Source organism: Eucyclogobius newberryi, unplaced genomic scaffold, assembly GCF_026437365.1.
Source record: "Eucyclogobius newberryi isolate DKJ021-1_F unplaced genomic scaffold, fEucNew1.0.hap1 SCAF_10, whole genome shotgun sequence".
Taxonomy (NCBI): Eukaryota; Metazoa; Chordata; class Actinopteri; order Gobiiformes; family Gobiidae; genus Eucyclogobius; species Eucyclogobius newberryi.
Genome location: NW_027315724.1, coordinates 36,279,501 through 36,295,923, shown reverse-complemented (window position 1 = coordinate 36,295,923; position 16,423 = coordinate 36,279,501). Strand labels below are relative to the sequence as shown.

General features: G+C 48.5%; 1 protein-coding gene across 1 annotated transcript in view; it reads right to left on the bottom strand.

Moving 5' to 3' along the window:
* bcas3 (BCAS3 microtubule associated cell migration factor) overlaps positions 1-16,423 on the bottom strand; it is a 244,269-nt gene that overhangs the window by 118,377 nt on the left and 109,469 nt on the right. The window contains exon 14 of the mRNA XM_072457138.1: positions 5,044-5,177. Within this exon, the coding sequence (XP_072313239.1) occupies positions 5,044-5,177 (134 nt within the window). The remainder of the gene's footprint in view (positions 1-5,043; positions 5,178-16,423) is intronic.

Sequence of the window (16,423 nt, the reverse complement as noted above, 5' to 3'; positions counted from 1 at the left end):
CGTCATTGTGCGGGACAATTACGCGGCGAAACTTGGCAACGGATTAGAAAGAATCGCAGGTAAAAAGAATAACGCGCCAAAAAAAAAAAGGTGGACGAAACGACAATTAAAGTCACATTCCCGCGTCGGACGCCGAGAGACGGGCGAGATCCGCGCCACGATCATATCATCTGCCTGTCACCTGATTCGCTGGGTCCAAAAATCTCTTGCAAAAAACGTCCAAATGATGTAGAAGAATGTTGTGTTTGTGTCATTTACCGTATTTTCCGGACTATAAGTCACACTTTTTTTCATAGTTTTGTCCGGGGTGCGACTTATACTCCAGAGCGATTTATATGTGATATTATTCTTTATTTTCACATGACAACCACAAGAGGGCGCTCTAGGCTCTAAGCGACGCAGAAGAAGAATCTGCACTTCCTCTTCCTCCGGAGTTTGTGGAGTTGTTTAGAAGTGACACAGAGGAAGAAGAATTCAGTGGATTTAGTGATTTGGGGTAAAACTGACGCTTTGGTAAACTTGTTAGCATGTTAGCATGTTCTTTATGCTATAGTTATCTGAATAACTGTTCATATGTTACGCTAACATACCAGACACTTACCACAGTTCTGTCTGTGCCTCATGTAGCTGAAGGTGTTAGCGTTAGCATACGTCATGTAGCTGAAGGTGTTAGCGTTAGCATACGTCATGTAGCTGAAGGTGTTAGCGTTAGCATACGTCATGTAGCTGAAGGTGTTAGCGTTAGCATACGTCATGTAGCTGAAGGTGTTAGCGTTAGCATACGTCATGTAGCTGAAGGTGTTAGCGTTAGCATACGTCATGTAGCTGAAGGTGTTAGCGTTAGCATTCATCATGTAGCTGAAGGTGTTAGCGTTAGCATACGTCATGTAGCTGAAGGTGTTAGCGTTAGCATACGTCATGTAGCTGAAGGTGTTAGCGTTAGCATACGTCATGTAGCTGAAGGTGTTAGCGTTAGCATACGTCATGTAGCTGAAGGTGTTAGCGTTAGCATACGTCATGTAGCTGAAGGTGTTAGCGTTAGCATACGTCATGTAGCTGAAGGTGTTAGCGTTAGCATACGTCATGGAGCTGAAGGTGTTAGCGTTAGCATACGTCATGTAGCTGAAGGTGTTAGCATACGTCATGTAGCTGAAGGTGTTAGCGTTAGCATACGTCATGTAGCTGAAGGTGTTAGCATACGTCATGTAGCTGAAGGTGTTAGCGTTAGCATACGTCATGTAGCTGAAGGTGTTAGCATACGTCATGTAGCTGAAGGTGTTAGCGTTAGCATACGTCATGTAGCTGAAGGTGTTAGCATACGTCATGTAGCTGAAGGTGTTAGCGTTAGCATACGTCATGTAGCTGAAGGTGTTAGCATACGTCATGTAGCTGAAGGTGTTAGCGTTAGCATACTTACACCTGTTCACCATGTTCTCTCGTCTCTTATTATTTTAAACTGCATTTACAGATGAAATGTCTGTTCTTGGTCCTGGATTTTATCAAATACATTTCCCCCCAAAAATGCGACTTATACTGATACTTATACTTATACTCCAGTGAGACTTATATATGTTTTTTCTTCTCTATTATGTTATATATATATATATATATATATATATATATATATATCTTTGAGTTTGATAAGAGCTCAATAACATCGGTGTCGATCGGACTGAACGGCTCCAGGAAAATCAAAGCAAATGTTCAACCAAAGTAAATTTGTTTTGGCACAAACTCGCCGCGTCAACAAACAAAAGTCAACATTAGCGTGATACCCAGAAAGTATCCGGGCACGGCGGTCGCCAGCTTTCTGAAAAACGCTGCAAAGTCAACGTGCGACCGGTTCAGCGTCGAGAAAAGACGATTGAGGATCTGTTCGAACGTCTTCCTCGTCGCACACGCTGTGGCCACGTCGTTCCGCTCGCCGCGTCGTATCAGAGCAGCGTTATCTGCGGGCGTCAGGGGAGGGCGTTCTCCTTCACCCTGAGCCTCGGGGTTTATCAGCCCCGTGTGTTTACCTCCCGAGGCCACTGACAGCCAGCCCCGCGTTTACTCAGTGATAAAGCATTTCTGCAGCGCCGCAGGCGTAAAGCAGCGTAAAGCGTTCAACACACACCGCGAAATAACTGGAAATCAAACAGATACATCTCGATTTGAGCACTTTAGACGTCGTAATTAAGGTCGCCCGTAGTTGGGTCGAGCCGTGTTTGGGTGTGAACAGAACAGAAAAAGGACAAACTGAACAGACAATGGGACGTTTGGTTTGTTTACGCCTTGTTTTGATCGTTTTGTTGGAACGTCTGGTTTCGATTTGTGTTTCTCTTTGGCGTCGTTCTGTTTTATTCCGTGTTTACGTTCATTTTCTATACACTAAAAACGGGTGGTCTCCTCGGGCGCTCCGGGGCGGCGCCGGCGACGCGCGAACCCCAAGGAGAACGCCAAGGAGAACGCCAACGACTTTGGGAGCAAACGCATCTCTAACTCGATCGGAAACACGCTCGGATCGTAGCCTCGGCGCGGACGAGCTTGGGCGTTCGCAAACCTCTGTTTGCTTGAGGCCTGTCGTCATGGAAACACGCCAAAACTTAACGGGGTCTCCAGGGGGCGCTCTAACATGTGTGAAAACGCCCTAAGCGAAGTGAAGATGATTCCTTATGATATTTGAACAAAAAGCTCTCTTCCGTCCACACATCGGAACGACTCTGCCTCGCTCCGACGCCCCGCCCCTCTCGCTCTCCGACGCCCCGCCCCTCTCGCTCTCCGACGCCCGGCCCCTCTCGTTCTCCAACGCCCCGCCCCTCTTGCTCTCCGATGGCCCGCCCCTCTCTCTCTCCGCCGCCCCGCCCCATCTCTCACTCTGCCGCGGGCGTATCTCCGGGAGCGTGCCGCAGATAACCCTCGACCTTCGACGCAGATGGCTCCCGGCGGCGGCGTTTGGGTTCGGGCCGGGATCAAAAAAGCGAGCGCGTGTGCGGCGGGTCACTCATTAACCGCGCGGCCCCTGGACGAGGGTCAGTGCTCCTGAACTCCACAAGGCCCCGGGGCGCCTTCGACACGGGACGCTTATCGGGCCCAGCGAGCGAAACTGTCAGATTGCGATGTGGAAATGAGCAAACACCGAGCGATGGCGTCTGGATCCAGAGGAATAACAGCAACAGCAGTAACACCACAGAGTTTATGGAAAATTCAAATAATAAGAGTTTAGAGCAGGGGGCGGAGTCAAATGCAGCGCTCAGACCAGTTGTTCTTGGCCAGGCCCACTTTATGTTGAAGTACTTATTACATCAAATCCTCTGCCATTACCAGTACAAGCAATACATTTGGTTGCTTGTTTTGAGAAAGTAAACTTGATATGAAAATGTGTGTACCGTATTTCCTGGAGTATAAGTCGCACCAGCCAAAAAATGCATAATAGAGAAGAAAAAAACATATATAAGTCGCACGTGAGTATGAAATGCGGTTGCAAGTGTGAAAATAAAAAAGTATAAATATAAGTATAAGTCGCACCCCAGCCAAGACTATGAAAAAAGGTGCGACTTATAGTCCAGAAAATACGGTATTTCTATTCTGTGTGAGCAGGTCGTGGATTCACAAAGAAATATTATGTTAAAATGTATTTGGTGTGGTATACTGCAGAATATCGCATGTATCGCAAAAATGTGATATTATTGTATTATGAGCCTTTTAATCGCAATGAAAAACAGTTCGGACACAAATGCAAAGTTATAGAGTCCGACTGACACGAGGCTATTCGAGAAGTCGTGCACGGATAATGGACGCTGAATGGGCGTGTCCCGGGCGTGTTCGTGTCCGGGCGTGTTCATGTCCCGGGCGTGTTCGTGTCCCGGGCGTGTTCGTGTCCCGGGCGTGTCCGTGTCCCGGGCGTGTCCGTATCCCGGGCGTGTCCGTATCCCGGGCGTGTCCGTATCCCGGGCGTGTCCGTGTCCCGGGCGTGTTCGTGTCCCGGGCATGTTTGTGTCCCGGGCGTGTCCGTGTCTCGGGCGTGTCCGTGTCCCGGGCGTATTTGTGTCTCGGGCGTGTCCGTGTCTCGGCGTGTTTGTGTCCCGGGCGTGTTCGTGTCTCGGGCGTGTTTGTGTCTCGGGCGTGTTCGTGTCTCGGCGTGTTCGTGTCCCGGGCGTGTGTCGTGTCTCGGGCGTGTCCCGGGCGTGTTCGTGTCCCGGGCGTGTTCGTGTCCCGGGCGTGTTCGTGTCTCGGGCGTGTTCGTGTCTCGGGCGTGTTCGTGTCTCGGGCGTGTTCGTGTCCCGGGGGTGTTCGTGTCCCGGGCGTGTTCGTGTCTCGGGCGTGTTCGTTTCCCGGGCGTGTTCGTGTCTCGGGCGTGTTCGTGTCCTGGGGGTGTTCGTGTCCCGGGCGTGTTCGTGTCCCGGGCGTGTTCGTGTCCCGGGCGTGTTCGTGTCCCGGGCGTGTTCGTGTCCCGGGGGTGTTCGTGTCCCGGGCGTGTTCGTGTCCCGGGCGTGTTCGTGTCCCGGGCGTGTTCGTGTCCCGGGCGTGTCCGTGTCTCGGGCGTGTCCGTGTCCCGGGCGTATTTGTGTCTCGGGCGTGTCCGTGTCCCGGGCGTGTTTGTGTCCCGGGCGTGTTCGTGTCTCGGGCGTGTCCCGGGCGTGTTCGTGTCCCGGGCGTGTTTGTGTCCCGGGCGTGTTCGTGTCTCGGGCGTGTCCCGGGCGTGTTCGTGTCCCGGGCGTGTTTGTGTCTCGGGCGTGTTCGTGTCTCGGCGTGTTCGTGTCCCGGGCGTGTGTCGTGTCTCGGGCGTGTCCCGGGCGTGTTCGTGTCCCGGGCGTGTTCGTGTCCCGGGCGTGTCCGTGTCCCGGGCGTGTTCGTGTCTCGGGCGTGTTCGTGTCCCGGGCGTGTCCGTGTCCCGGGCGTGTTCGTGTCTCGGGCGTGTTCGTGTCCCGGGCGTGTTCGTGTCTCGGGCGTGTTCGTGTCCCGGGCGTGTTCGTGTCCCGGGCGTGTCCGTGTCCCGGGCGTGTCCGTGTCCCGGGCGTGTCCGTGTCCCGGGCGTGTCCGTGTCCTGGGCGTGTTCAGTACCTTGGCCTCGGTCTCGCCGCGGTGCAGCGTGTACAGGTGATGCACGGCGCTCTGCACCGACGCCCAAGGGTGAGTGAGCACCTGGAACACGTGGAAGTCGTGGCCCAGAGTGTCGGCGGTGACCAGCAGCATCCCTACGACACAAGAGAGAACGACATGGGTTACAACAGGTTTGATACGACACAAGAGAGAACGACATGGGTTACAACAGGTTTGATACGACACAAGAGAGAACGACATGGGTTTGATACGACATGAGAGAGAATGATTTTACATAATATATGTGTACGTTATTGCTGCACATAAGTATTTGAGCTGCTGCTCAAAGACCTGTTATTCTGCCTTCAAAAAGTCCACCTGATCCAACTATTACCGTATTTTCCGGACTATAAGTTGCACCTTTTTTCATAGTTTTTTTCACTAAATCGCAGGGTGTTTAAGTACTCTCTCAGTGTATATACAACACAAAATCTCTGACCAGAAGCCTTCAGTTGCCATATTTAAACCCTTATTTGGTTAAAAATGTACTTTGTGGTCCTGATCCTAAAGCCGTGTTACGAGTCGGATCGCTCCTGGCGAGCCCGGATCACACACGTTTACCATTACTTTACAACAGAGGTTTGTGTCTGGAACCAGATCCCGTCTTCACGATGTCCGACGGGCGCGATGGACGGATGAACTAATCAGAGACATGCTCGGTCTGTTTACGAGGAGTAACAAAGACAGACAAAAGAAACACATTTGTGCCAAATCAACAAGCGATGCGACTGAACTTCACAGATTTGGTTCTGAACATTACGAGAATATTCAGAGAAGATGTTTTGTGCGTTCGAACATGTGCTACGAATAAGCCGCTGTGAGTGGAATACTGCGCTCTAGGGGCCCTCGTGCATTTAGGGGCCCTCGTGCATTCAAACACAAAGCAGGAGAGACCGGCTCGTCCGGTAAAGTCAGATCTGTGGAAAGGAGAAGCATCGGAAGCTTCAGAGATGGAGGTCGTTCAAACCGGGTTATTCAAACAGGAATCGATCGAAATACAACTCCGAGTGGGTTTATAATGCGCAAAAAACCCTCACAAGTCAATTTTATTTAATATATGCCTTTAATGTCATTCAGTCTTTACGTTTTATTTGAATTCCTACCGTGAAATAAGCAAAAATGACACAAAATAAATGATACATAATTCGCAAAATCAATAATTGTGGTCGTAGAACTAAAAATAATAATAATTGTGACCATTTTAGAAGCAAAATGAGTCTAGAGTTCATAAAAATGCATTGTGTACAAGTACCGTATTTTCAGAGCTATAAGTGGCACCAGAGTATAAGTAACACCAGCCAAAAAATGCATAATAGAGAAGAAAAACATATATAAGTCGGACTGGAGGATGAAATGCAGTTGCAAGTTTGAAAATAACACTCCGGACTATAAGTATATGAAAAAAGGTGCAACTTAAAGTCCGGAAAATACGGTAATTGTGGTTGTAGGGCTAAAAATAATAATAATAATAATAATAATTGTGACCATTTTAGAAGCAAAATTTGTCTACAGTTCATTAAAAAAAAAAAAAGTCTATAAGTTGCAACTTTTTTCATAGTTTTGGCCGAGTGCGACTTATACTTATATTTATACTTATATACTTATACTCCGGAGCGACTTATATGTGATAATATTTGTTATTTTTACACTTGCAACTGCATTTCATACTCCAGCGCGACTTATATGATTTTTTTCTTCTCTATTATGCATTTTTTGGCTGGTGCGCCTTATACTACAGAAAATACGGTAATTGTGGTTGTAGAACTAAAAATCATAATAATTGTGACCGTATTAGAATCAGTCTAGAGTTCATAAAAACGCCTCGTTTAGAAGTACTTTTTCGTCCGACTGTGACTAGACAATGAGAATGAAAGTAAATGCAATAATTCACGTCTCTTAGTAACCGCCGAGAATAACGCCTCAATCCTGATGTTTCTGACCTGGTACAATAATAGCAACACTCAAATCTTAAACCCTTGAGCGTTCCTCCTCTTCCTGAAACCGCTCATTCCCCCGAACACGCTCCAGCTTTAACTCTACTACACATTTTTCCAATTTGTTAAATCCACTTTACAAGCCATTACAGCGGCGAGAAATGAAATCACGCTACAATTACACTTCATGTGGCTCTCGCTTCGGGCCCCGCCTCCCGACGAGTCTCACGCGGAAAAAACCCGACCGGCCGAAAAAACACGCCGCCGCGGCAGCTTTTCATGTGACGAAGAAGCGCGGCGTCTGGACCGGATTGAAGCGCGCGGACGTAAATAAAACCGTTTTGCGGATAATGATGGAGTAATTAGCGGCGCCCTCTGCCTGTGATAGCGAGGTGTGTGAGTCATCGCCGCGGTAACCCGAATACGCCGCCTCGCGCCTCCCTCGGGTTTGAGGCGCTCGTTTATTAGCGATGTGGTGAGCGCATCCTCCGAGCTGCAATTAGCGCCCGAGCCACTTCCGAAAAGAGCTGTGGATTCTTTTTGGCTTTTTTAACAAGATCTCGTGTCTCAAAGGAAAGTGTTGCGGATTAAATAAATGCTTAACACGTCACGTAGCGTTGCAGGAGTGTGAAAGAGTTCATGTTTTGAGGTCAGAAAGGTCAGAACGTGACGGAAAAGTGTCATGATTGTGGGTAAAACCGCTTTAAAGTCTTTAAAGTTAAGGCAACGAGTTAAATATAAGGCAAGGCAAGTTTATTTGTGTAGAATGTACCATTTATTGCGTGAAAACAGTGTATGTGAAGTGACTGTGCTGCGTCCGAATGTCCACCTGACCCTTGACCCCTGGTTCCCTCCACAGTCCTGCACTGTTTAGCAGACTAAAGTGAAGTGAAGTGACTCAATCAAAGCGCTACGTTCTCCTCGCCGAGGGTCACGTGACTTTAAGTGAAAAGAAGTCGAAAAACGCAGATAAAAATAGATTGATGTCATAAATATTGGTCAAACCCGCCTGACACATATTTATGGACTAATAATGACCACAATGACTGGATTATTACACTTTTTTCCCGCGATGTGATCTCAAGCTAAACTAAGCGGCTAATGCTAGCGACTTTGTGGCGCAGCGGTTAATTTTAGAGCGTTTAGTTCATATTTTCCCGTCGACGCTGTGTTTAAACTCTTCATTCTGTTGTCCAGTGGCGGGTCGATGAGGGAGTTTTTCACCTGCTGGACATTCGGACAGCGCTAAACATGGCGTGAGCCCTAAACAGCGCCCTCTGTAGGGAAGAGTGAGGACATTCGGACACAATCTGCAGTAATATATACAAATACACAGTCTGCTAGTACTTTCAGTCGAATGCGTCTCTTTCAATTTTACTGAAGAAGATCCAGTTAAGTCAGTGTAAAGTCGAGAGTTCTGAAGAAAACTCCGCCCCCAGACCACAACTCCAGACCATGCCCCCAGCGATGATGCGATGCAGACTGTATCATGGCAACGTACGTCACAAATCAAGAGTAGAATTACATTTCAGCAGGTTATAGACTCATTATTTATCCTTTTGTACTTTGCCTTTTTTTATAAACACAAAATTGGTTCAAAAATGCAGTTTTTTTGGCTGAAACGTCTCACGGTCGGCGCAGATATCGGGGATTTTGAACGGATTTTACACTGACTTTTAACCGGAAAGACATTCATCAAAGTCGGTGCTAAAAGCAGAAAATCACACAAAAATGTATTTCATATTTGATGCGGCTCTATTACGACACACGGGGAATGTTTCAGACACAAGTCACGTTTGACCTGTGCTAATCGCTAATGCTAACCACTGACTAGCATTTTCTACAGAACAAAGCCACTTTTGCGATTTAAAAATGTCATTTGTCGTTGTTGAAATGTCAGAACCACAGATGACAGAAAAGACTCGGACACTTCTGATATTTGAGACGTTTAGAGTTTACATTCGTTTACGTTAGCGACCTGAGCCAAGATGGCCGCCGGTGGCACAGGTCTCGTGTCCATCGTCGCACTGTGTTCCCCACTGCCTCCGGTGGCCAGCACAAGTACAGCCACAGACCGGACAATGAACAGAACCAAACAGAACGCCTCCGAGCGCGTCCGTGTTTACGCCAACGTCCCTTCAATGACGACGTTTATTGACATTTTAAAGACGTTTTCTCGCTTTTTGCGCCGCGCCGAATCCTCGGAGCGGCGAGCGTGTCCGGCACATGTGAACAAAACAGTAAACCTCCCCGAAAACACAAAAAGCCCAGCGTCCTCCGTCCTCCGTCATCTCATTTTCTCTGAAGTTTATGCGTCCCGGCGCAGACAAATCCGGGGCCAATCCGCACTCTGCTGCATGTCCTCCTCGGCGCCCTCCACATGGTTACAATTTAGGATTTTCTCTTCCCCCCGTGTTTCAAAGCCCTTCTGAGCCTCGCGCCGCTAATTAAAAAGTGGACCCGTTTTGTTGTGGCCGGTCGCGTTTGCCAAGTCGGGGAAGAAGTTTCTGGAACGTCAAGTCTTTTTCGCTTCTGCCTTTGTCCCGGGCCAAGACGGGACGGGCCAAGACGGGACGGGCCAAGACGGGACGGGCGGGTTCGTGGAGGCAGCGTCCTCAGATGTTTCGCGATGTGTGTCGGGACGGCTGCTGATCGGCTAATCGCTAATATCGATATCGGGCGTTAAACGAGAGTCTGTAGGTGGCGAGGTGCTTGACCCAGTTTGTCCTGAGCGTGTCCTGAGCGTGTCCGTCCGAGTGACACTGGACGAGACGTGAAGCTAAAGAGGACGCTGGACGCTCACGCCGTCATCAAACAAAGACGTCATGGAAGTGAAATGTCTTAATAACTCGTCGAGAAAATAAATAAAATAAATGCATTAAATTTATTAATTAAATTCATTAATTAAATAAAACAAATACAATAATCAATACATTAAATAAATGCAATAAAATACATGAAATAAATGAAAGAAATAAAAAAATTAAATAAAACAAATACAATAGTAAAAAAATACATTAAATAAATACAATAAAATGAAATGAATAAAATAAATAAAATAAATAGATATGTGCACCTTAAAAATACTGACATCTACAAATATCGACTATTGGCTAGAACATCGAGATGAATATGAGATGAATATGAGATGAATATGAGATGAATATGAGATGAATATGAGATGAATATGGACTCTCTAAGTGTTAAATATAACACTCTTCAATTCAGTACTTTAGCAGCGACCCGGGCCTGCTCTAAACTAAACTAAAGTGAACAATATAAGCAGATGTGTTTTGTGAGCAGATATTCTGAGACGGTCCCGTGCCCTCGCGTCCATGGCGATGGACACGTCTCACACACATGCTAAATTAAAGGTTGTCCTCTTCTGCCGCCGGTGCGTGTGCCAGCGTCCCGAAGCGTCCCGAAGCGTCCCGCCGTCGTAAATAACGCCGAGCGCCCGGTTCAGAGGTGTTATAAATAGGACGTGTCAAAGCCGGATCGGCCCTCGCCGCGAAAGCCCCGCCCTCTTTTCACCGGAGCGCGGCGAGCTGGGGCGAGCGGGGCTTGTAATCTGCCGGGCCGCGGGCGAACCCACTGACGCCTCGCGCAGTCGGCCCGTGTATTTCAACAAGCCCACAAGACCAACGGCCCGGGACGGGGCGGGGCGGGGCGGGACGGGGCGGGACGGGGGGGGAGCCGCCGGGAGAGGCCGAAGAAACGGAAAAACATCTCTGACAACTCTGTTCTTTAGAGACCAAAGTGGACACAAAAAAAGAAGAGTTATAGATGTTTAAAGGAGATATAAATGTACAAATGTGTCGTGTTTATCGTTTTTTAAATTCTAATCTAGTTTAATCCGTGAAACAAAGACATAAAGCGATATTTCTGCTCTTTTTGTGGTCAATTTTACTCATTTTGTGCGAAAAAACAAACAAAGACAAGAGAGAGAGAGAGAGAGAGAGAGAGAGAGAGAGGACCTAATCGAGAAAGAAAAGAGGAAGAGAGGAAGACAGAAAGGCAAAGAGAGATGAGCAAAGATGTAGAGGGAGGAGAGAAACAGACAGAACGAGGAAGAAGAGAGGGAGAGAGAGGTGAGAAAGAGATGAAAGGAAAGAAATCAGGCAAGAAAGAGAGGAGAGAGGAAGAGAAAGGGATGAAGAAAGGGTGAGAGGGAGATGGGGGAGGAGGATGGAAAAGGTACAGAGAGAAAGAGAGAGAGAGTTGTGGAAGGAAGGAGGAAGGGAGGAGAGTGTGTAGAAAAGAGAGAAAGAAGAGAGATGAGAGGAGAGGAAGGATGAGTCAAACAAAAGAAGACAAAGAGAGGAAAAGAGGATTAGAGAAGAGGTGAAAGGAAAGACAGAAGGAGATTGAGAAGATGGGAAGAAGAGAGAGGAAGAGAGGGAAATATGGAGAGGAAGAATGAGAAGTAGAGAGCTGAGAGAGAGAGAGAGAGAGAGAGAAGTGAGAGAAACAGAAGGATACAGAGAGAAAGAGAGGGATTAGAGAAGAGGTAAAAGGAGGAGAGAGAGAAAAACAGGAGATTGAGAAAATGGGAAAAAGACAGAGGAGAGGTAAATAGAGAGGAAGAAGAGAAGGGCAGAAAGAGGTGTGAGAGAGAGAGAGAGAGAGAGAGAGACAAAGGAGAGTTGAAAATAGAAAGAAAGACGAATCAAACAAAAGATAAAAGAGAGGAAAAGAGGGATTAGAGAAGAAGTGAAAGGAAAAACAGAAGGAGATTGAGAAGATGGAGGAGTAAATATGGAGGAGGAATGAGAAGCAGAGACTTGAGAGAGAGAAGAGTGAGAGAAACAGAAGGATCCAGGGAGGAAGGAAGCGAGTGAAGGAGCGAGTGAGAGGAAGCTCCACGATAAACAGACCGCAGCTCCTCGGCTCCTAATCACCCGGCGCTTCCGTTCGGGGCGCACTATAATTACCCGTCCCGAGCGCGTCTTTCGGGAGCTGACGCAAGCGCTCCTTGTGGCCTGGCACCTCGTTCGGGGCGTGGGCTCCTCGGGGCTTTTTCGGAGGCTTTTTGGGCTCGCGCGCTCCGATTATCGGCACGGAGGGGCCCCGACCGCGGGGCGCTCGGGAGCACACGTCGCCACCCGGAGGAACCGGCGCGACCCCGACACTAAGAAACGAGCGTTTGAAGTGGAAGCTGTGATTAAGATGTCGGAAATCCAGTCGGTTCCTCTTCCCTCACTCACTCCTTTAGCGTAAGAAAGTTTGTATTTTTATGTCATTTATCGACAAAAAACTAAAAACCAAAGACCAAAGACTTAAAGTGACGTACGACAGACTTTTACCATGTTCTAATTCTGACTTGATTTGGTGTATTTGTATCTGTCGTACATATAAATGATAGTTTTAAACCGATCGAGCAGGAATTTGTGGAGAAAACGATGAAAAATCTGTAGAAAATGACAGGAAGTGACATCACAGCAGGGACAACTCACTCCAGTCCAAGTTTATGCAGAATTTACACAAAGAAACAACTTTTTTGACTCTAAACATCAATTCAACAAAATAAAGTCCTGGTTTAGTCCTGGTTTAGTCCTGGTTTAGTCCTGGTTTAGTCCTGGTTTAGTCCTGGTTTAATCCTGGTTTAGTCCTGGTTTAGTCCTGGTTTAGTCCTGGTTTAGTCCTGGTTTAATCCTGGTTTAGTCCTGGTTTAGTCCTGGTTTAGTCCTGGTTTAGTCCTGGTTTAGTCCTGGTTTAGTCCTGGTTTAGTCCTGGTTTAGACCTGGTTTAGACCTGGTTTAGTCCTGGTTTAGTCCTGGTTTAGTCCTGGTTTAATCCTGGTTTAGACCTGGTTTAGTCCTGGTTTAGTCCTGGTTTAGTCCTGGTTTAATCCTGGTTTAGTCCTGGTTTAGTCCTGGTTTAGTCCTGGTTTAGCCCTGGTTTAGACCTGATTTAGTCCTGGTTTAGTCCTGGTTTAGTCCTGGTTTAGACCTGGTTTAGTCCTGGTTTAGTCCTGGTTTAGTCCTGGTTTAGACATGGTTTAGTCCTGGTTTAGTCCTGGTTTAGCCCTGGTTTAGACCTGATTTAGTCCTGGTATAGTCCTGGTTTAGTCCTGGTTTAGTCCTGGTTTAGTCCTGGTTTAGACCTGGTTTAGTCCTGGTTTAGTCCTGGTTTAGTCCTGGTTTAGACCTGGTTTAGTCCTGGTTTAGTCCTGGTTTAGTCCTGGTTTAGTCCTGGTTTAGTCCTGGTTTAGTCCTGGTTTAGTCCTGGTTTAGACATGGTTTAGACCTGATTTAGTCCTGGTTTAGTCCTGGTTTAGTCCTGGTTTAGTCCTGGTTTAGTCCTGGTTTAGACCTGGTTTAATGCTGGTTTAGTCCTTAGATTATATTTTAAGTGTGACATTAGATGAGTTTTGTCCCAGTGTTTGATGGGTAATTTCCTACTGTGATGTCATCGATCACAAACAGGAAGTGAAGTTATAAACAAACAAAAAAAGATAAGGACTCGTGATCGAGGAACAAACAAAAACACATCCTTGTTGAAAATGATATAAGAATATGAATTAGTTCAAATAAAAAGCCTTTAGCCGTTAGCCTTTAGCCGTTAGCCGTTAGCCGTTAGAGCACTGACTGGTGGCCGCGGTTGCACTGAGCGGTCCGAGTGTTTGTCCGCTGAAGGCCGGCGGTTCAAAGCCCGCTCCCGACCTAAAGATAGAGGCTCAGATCCTGGTCAATGCGGTCGTCGTGTCCTCGGGCAAGACACTCGACCCTCGTCAGCCCGCGCCTGCGCCCTCTGCTGGCGTAACGCGAGAACGAGCGAGCACTTCTTTGATCTGAAGGTAGAAACCCGCCGCGGCAAACAGTAAATCTGCTCGTTTTTGACAGAAATTAGGACGATTCTTTTTTAATATTGGCCTCGTTTGCCTTTGAGCCGACGCCACGATCCTTGGGCAAGACACTCGACCCTCGCCGTCCCGCGCCCCCTGCTGGCGAGAGTGAGCGAGCGGTTCTTTGATCGCACGCTTTTGAAGGTAGAAACCTGCCGCGGAAAACGAGAAATCTGCTCGTTTTTTGCCAGGAATTAGGATTTTCTTTTGAGCCGAGGCCATCAAACTCTTCCAGTTCACGTTTTATCCCCATGGCAACAACAAATAAAGACTTCACACGTCTCTGGCACGCGTCCTGCGCCAAAACCGCCACGTTCAGCATCTCCAAACCTGCCGCGAGACCGGCGTAATACGATTATAAACGATCCCATGTTTCTTAAGCCTCGCTCTCTTTGAACGGTCACAAAAAACACATCCAGAGTCATGTCCAAACTCTTGTCTTGCCCTTTCTTTCTTTTTTCCCCCGTGAGGAGTGTTTTCCATCCTTGAAAGTGTACGTGTGGCTAAACCTCTCTAATCTCCCCCCCGTCCCGGGCCTCCTCTCTGCACGTCTGACATGCCACCCAATAAAGGCCTGCCCGCTAATTAAAAACTACTGCGCTCGCCACATGAAAGCCGCACCGGCGGGGGACGCTACTAATTACTTCAATATCATTTATTTCTGGAAGTTGTCAAATGTCAGGAGTTCAAACGGGGCTCTCGGGGGCCAGAGTTCTGTTTTAAAGATGTATTTCCATAACATTCTAGAATTAGTGCTCTTTGGCTGCAGAGCGTTTTGTTTGTAGCGTCTGGCGAGGGCGGCGAGGGCTCGGGGATTTGCAGCGGCGTTTGTTCTGCTGTGGTCGGGGCCCGGCATGTTGTTTATGATCCAAGGGCCTGTACTTTCTGCACTTTGACAAGCTCCAAATAAAATGGGAGCAAATGAATGGGGCTGTCACAGGGAGGCTGTGGTTTAGCGTTTAGCGCGCGCAACGTTTACACAGGCGCTCCTGCCAGAACGCTCGGCCCTTTTGTCACTTTAGGCCCTATAGTCCTGCCAGAACGCTCGGCCCTTTTGTCACTTTAGGCCCTATAGTCCTGCCAGAACGCTCGGCCCTTTTGTCACTTTAGGCCCTATAGTCCTGCCAGAACGCTCGGCCCTTTTGTCACTTTAGGCCCTATAGTCCTGCCAGAACGCCCGGCCCTTTAGTCACTTTAGGCCCTATAGTCCTGCCAGAACGCTCGGCCCTTTTGTCACTTTAGGCCCTATAGTCCTGCCAGAACGCTCGGCCCTTTTGTCACTTTAGGCCCTATAGTCCTGCCAGAACGCTCGGCCCTTTAGTCACTTTAGGCCCTATAGTCCTGCCAGAACGCTCGGCCCTTTTGTCACTTTAGGCCCTATAGTCCTGCCAGAACGCTCGGCCCTTTAGTCACTTTAGGCCCTTTAGTCCTGCCAGAACGCTCGGCCCTTTAGTCACTTTAGGCCCTATAGTCCTGCCAGAACGCTCGGCCCTTTTGTCACTTTAGGCCCTATAGTCCTGCCAGAACGCTCGGCCCTTTTGTCACTTTAGGCCCTATAGTCCTGCCAGAACGCTCGGCCCTTTAGTCACTTTAGGCCCTTTAGTCCTGCCAGAACGCTCGGCCCTTTAGTCACTTTAGGCCCTATAGTCCTGCCAGAACGCTCGGCCCTTTAGTCACTTTAGGCCCTTTAGTCCTGCCAGAACGCTCGGCCCTTTAGTCACTTTAGGCCCTATAGTCCTGCCAGAACGCTCGGCCCTTTAGTCACTTTAGGCCCTATAGTCCTGCAAGAACACTAGGCCCTTTAGTCACTTTAGGCCCTATAGTCCTGCCAGAACGCTCGGCCCTTTAGTCACTTTAGGCCCTATAGTCCTGCCAGAACGCTCGGCCCTTTTGTCACTTTAGGCCCTATAGTCCTGCCAGAACGCTCGGCCCTTTTGTCACTTTAGGCCCTATAGTCCTGCCAGAACGCTCGGCCCTTTTGTCACTTTAGGCCCTATAGTCCTGCCAGAACGCTCGGCCCTTTTGTCACTTTAGGCCCTTTAGTCCTGCCAGAACGCTCGGCCCTTTTGTCACTTTAGGCCCTATAGTCCTGCCAGAACGCTCGGCCCTTTAGTCACTTTAGGCCCTTTAGTCCTGCCAGAACGCTCGGCCCTTTAGTCACTTTAGGCCCTATAGTCCTGCCAGAACGCTCGGCCCATTTGTCACTTTAGGCCCTATAGTCCTGCCAGAACGCTCGGCCCTTTTGTCACTTTAGGCCCTATAGTCCTGCCAGAACGCTCGGCCCTTTAGTCACTTTAGGCCCTTTAGTCCTGCCAGAACGCTCGGCCCTTTAGTCACTTTAGGCCCTATAGTCCTGCCAGAACGCTCGGCCCTTTAGTCACTTTAGGCCCTTTAGTCCTGCCAGAACGCTCGGCCCTTTAGTCACTTTAGGCCCTATAGTCCTGCCAGAACGCTCGGCCCTTTAGTCACTTTAGGCCCTATAGTCCTGCAAGAACACTAGGCCCTTTAGTCACTTTAGGCCCTATAGTCCTGCCAGAACGCTCGGCCCTTTAGTCACTTT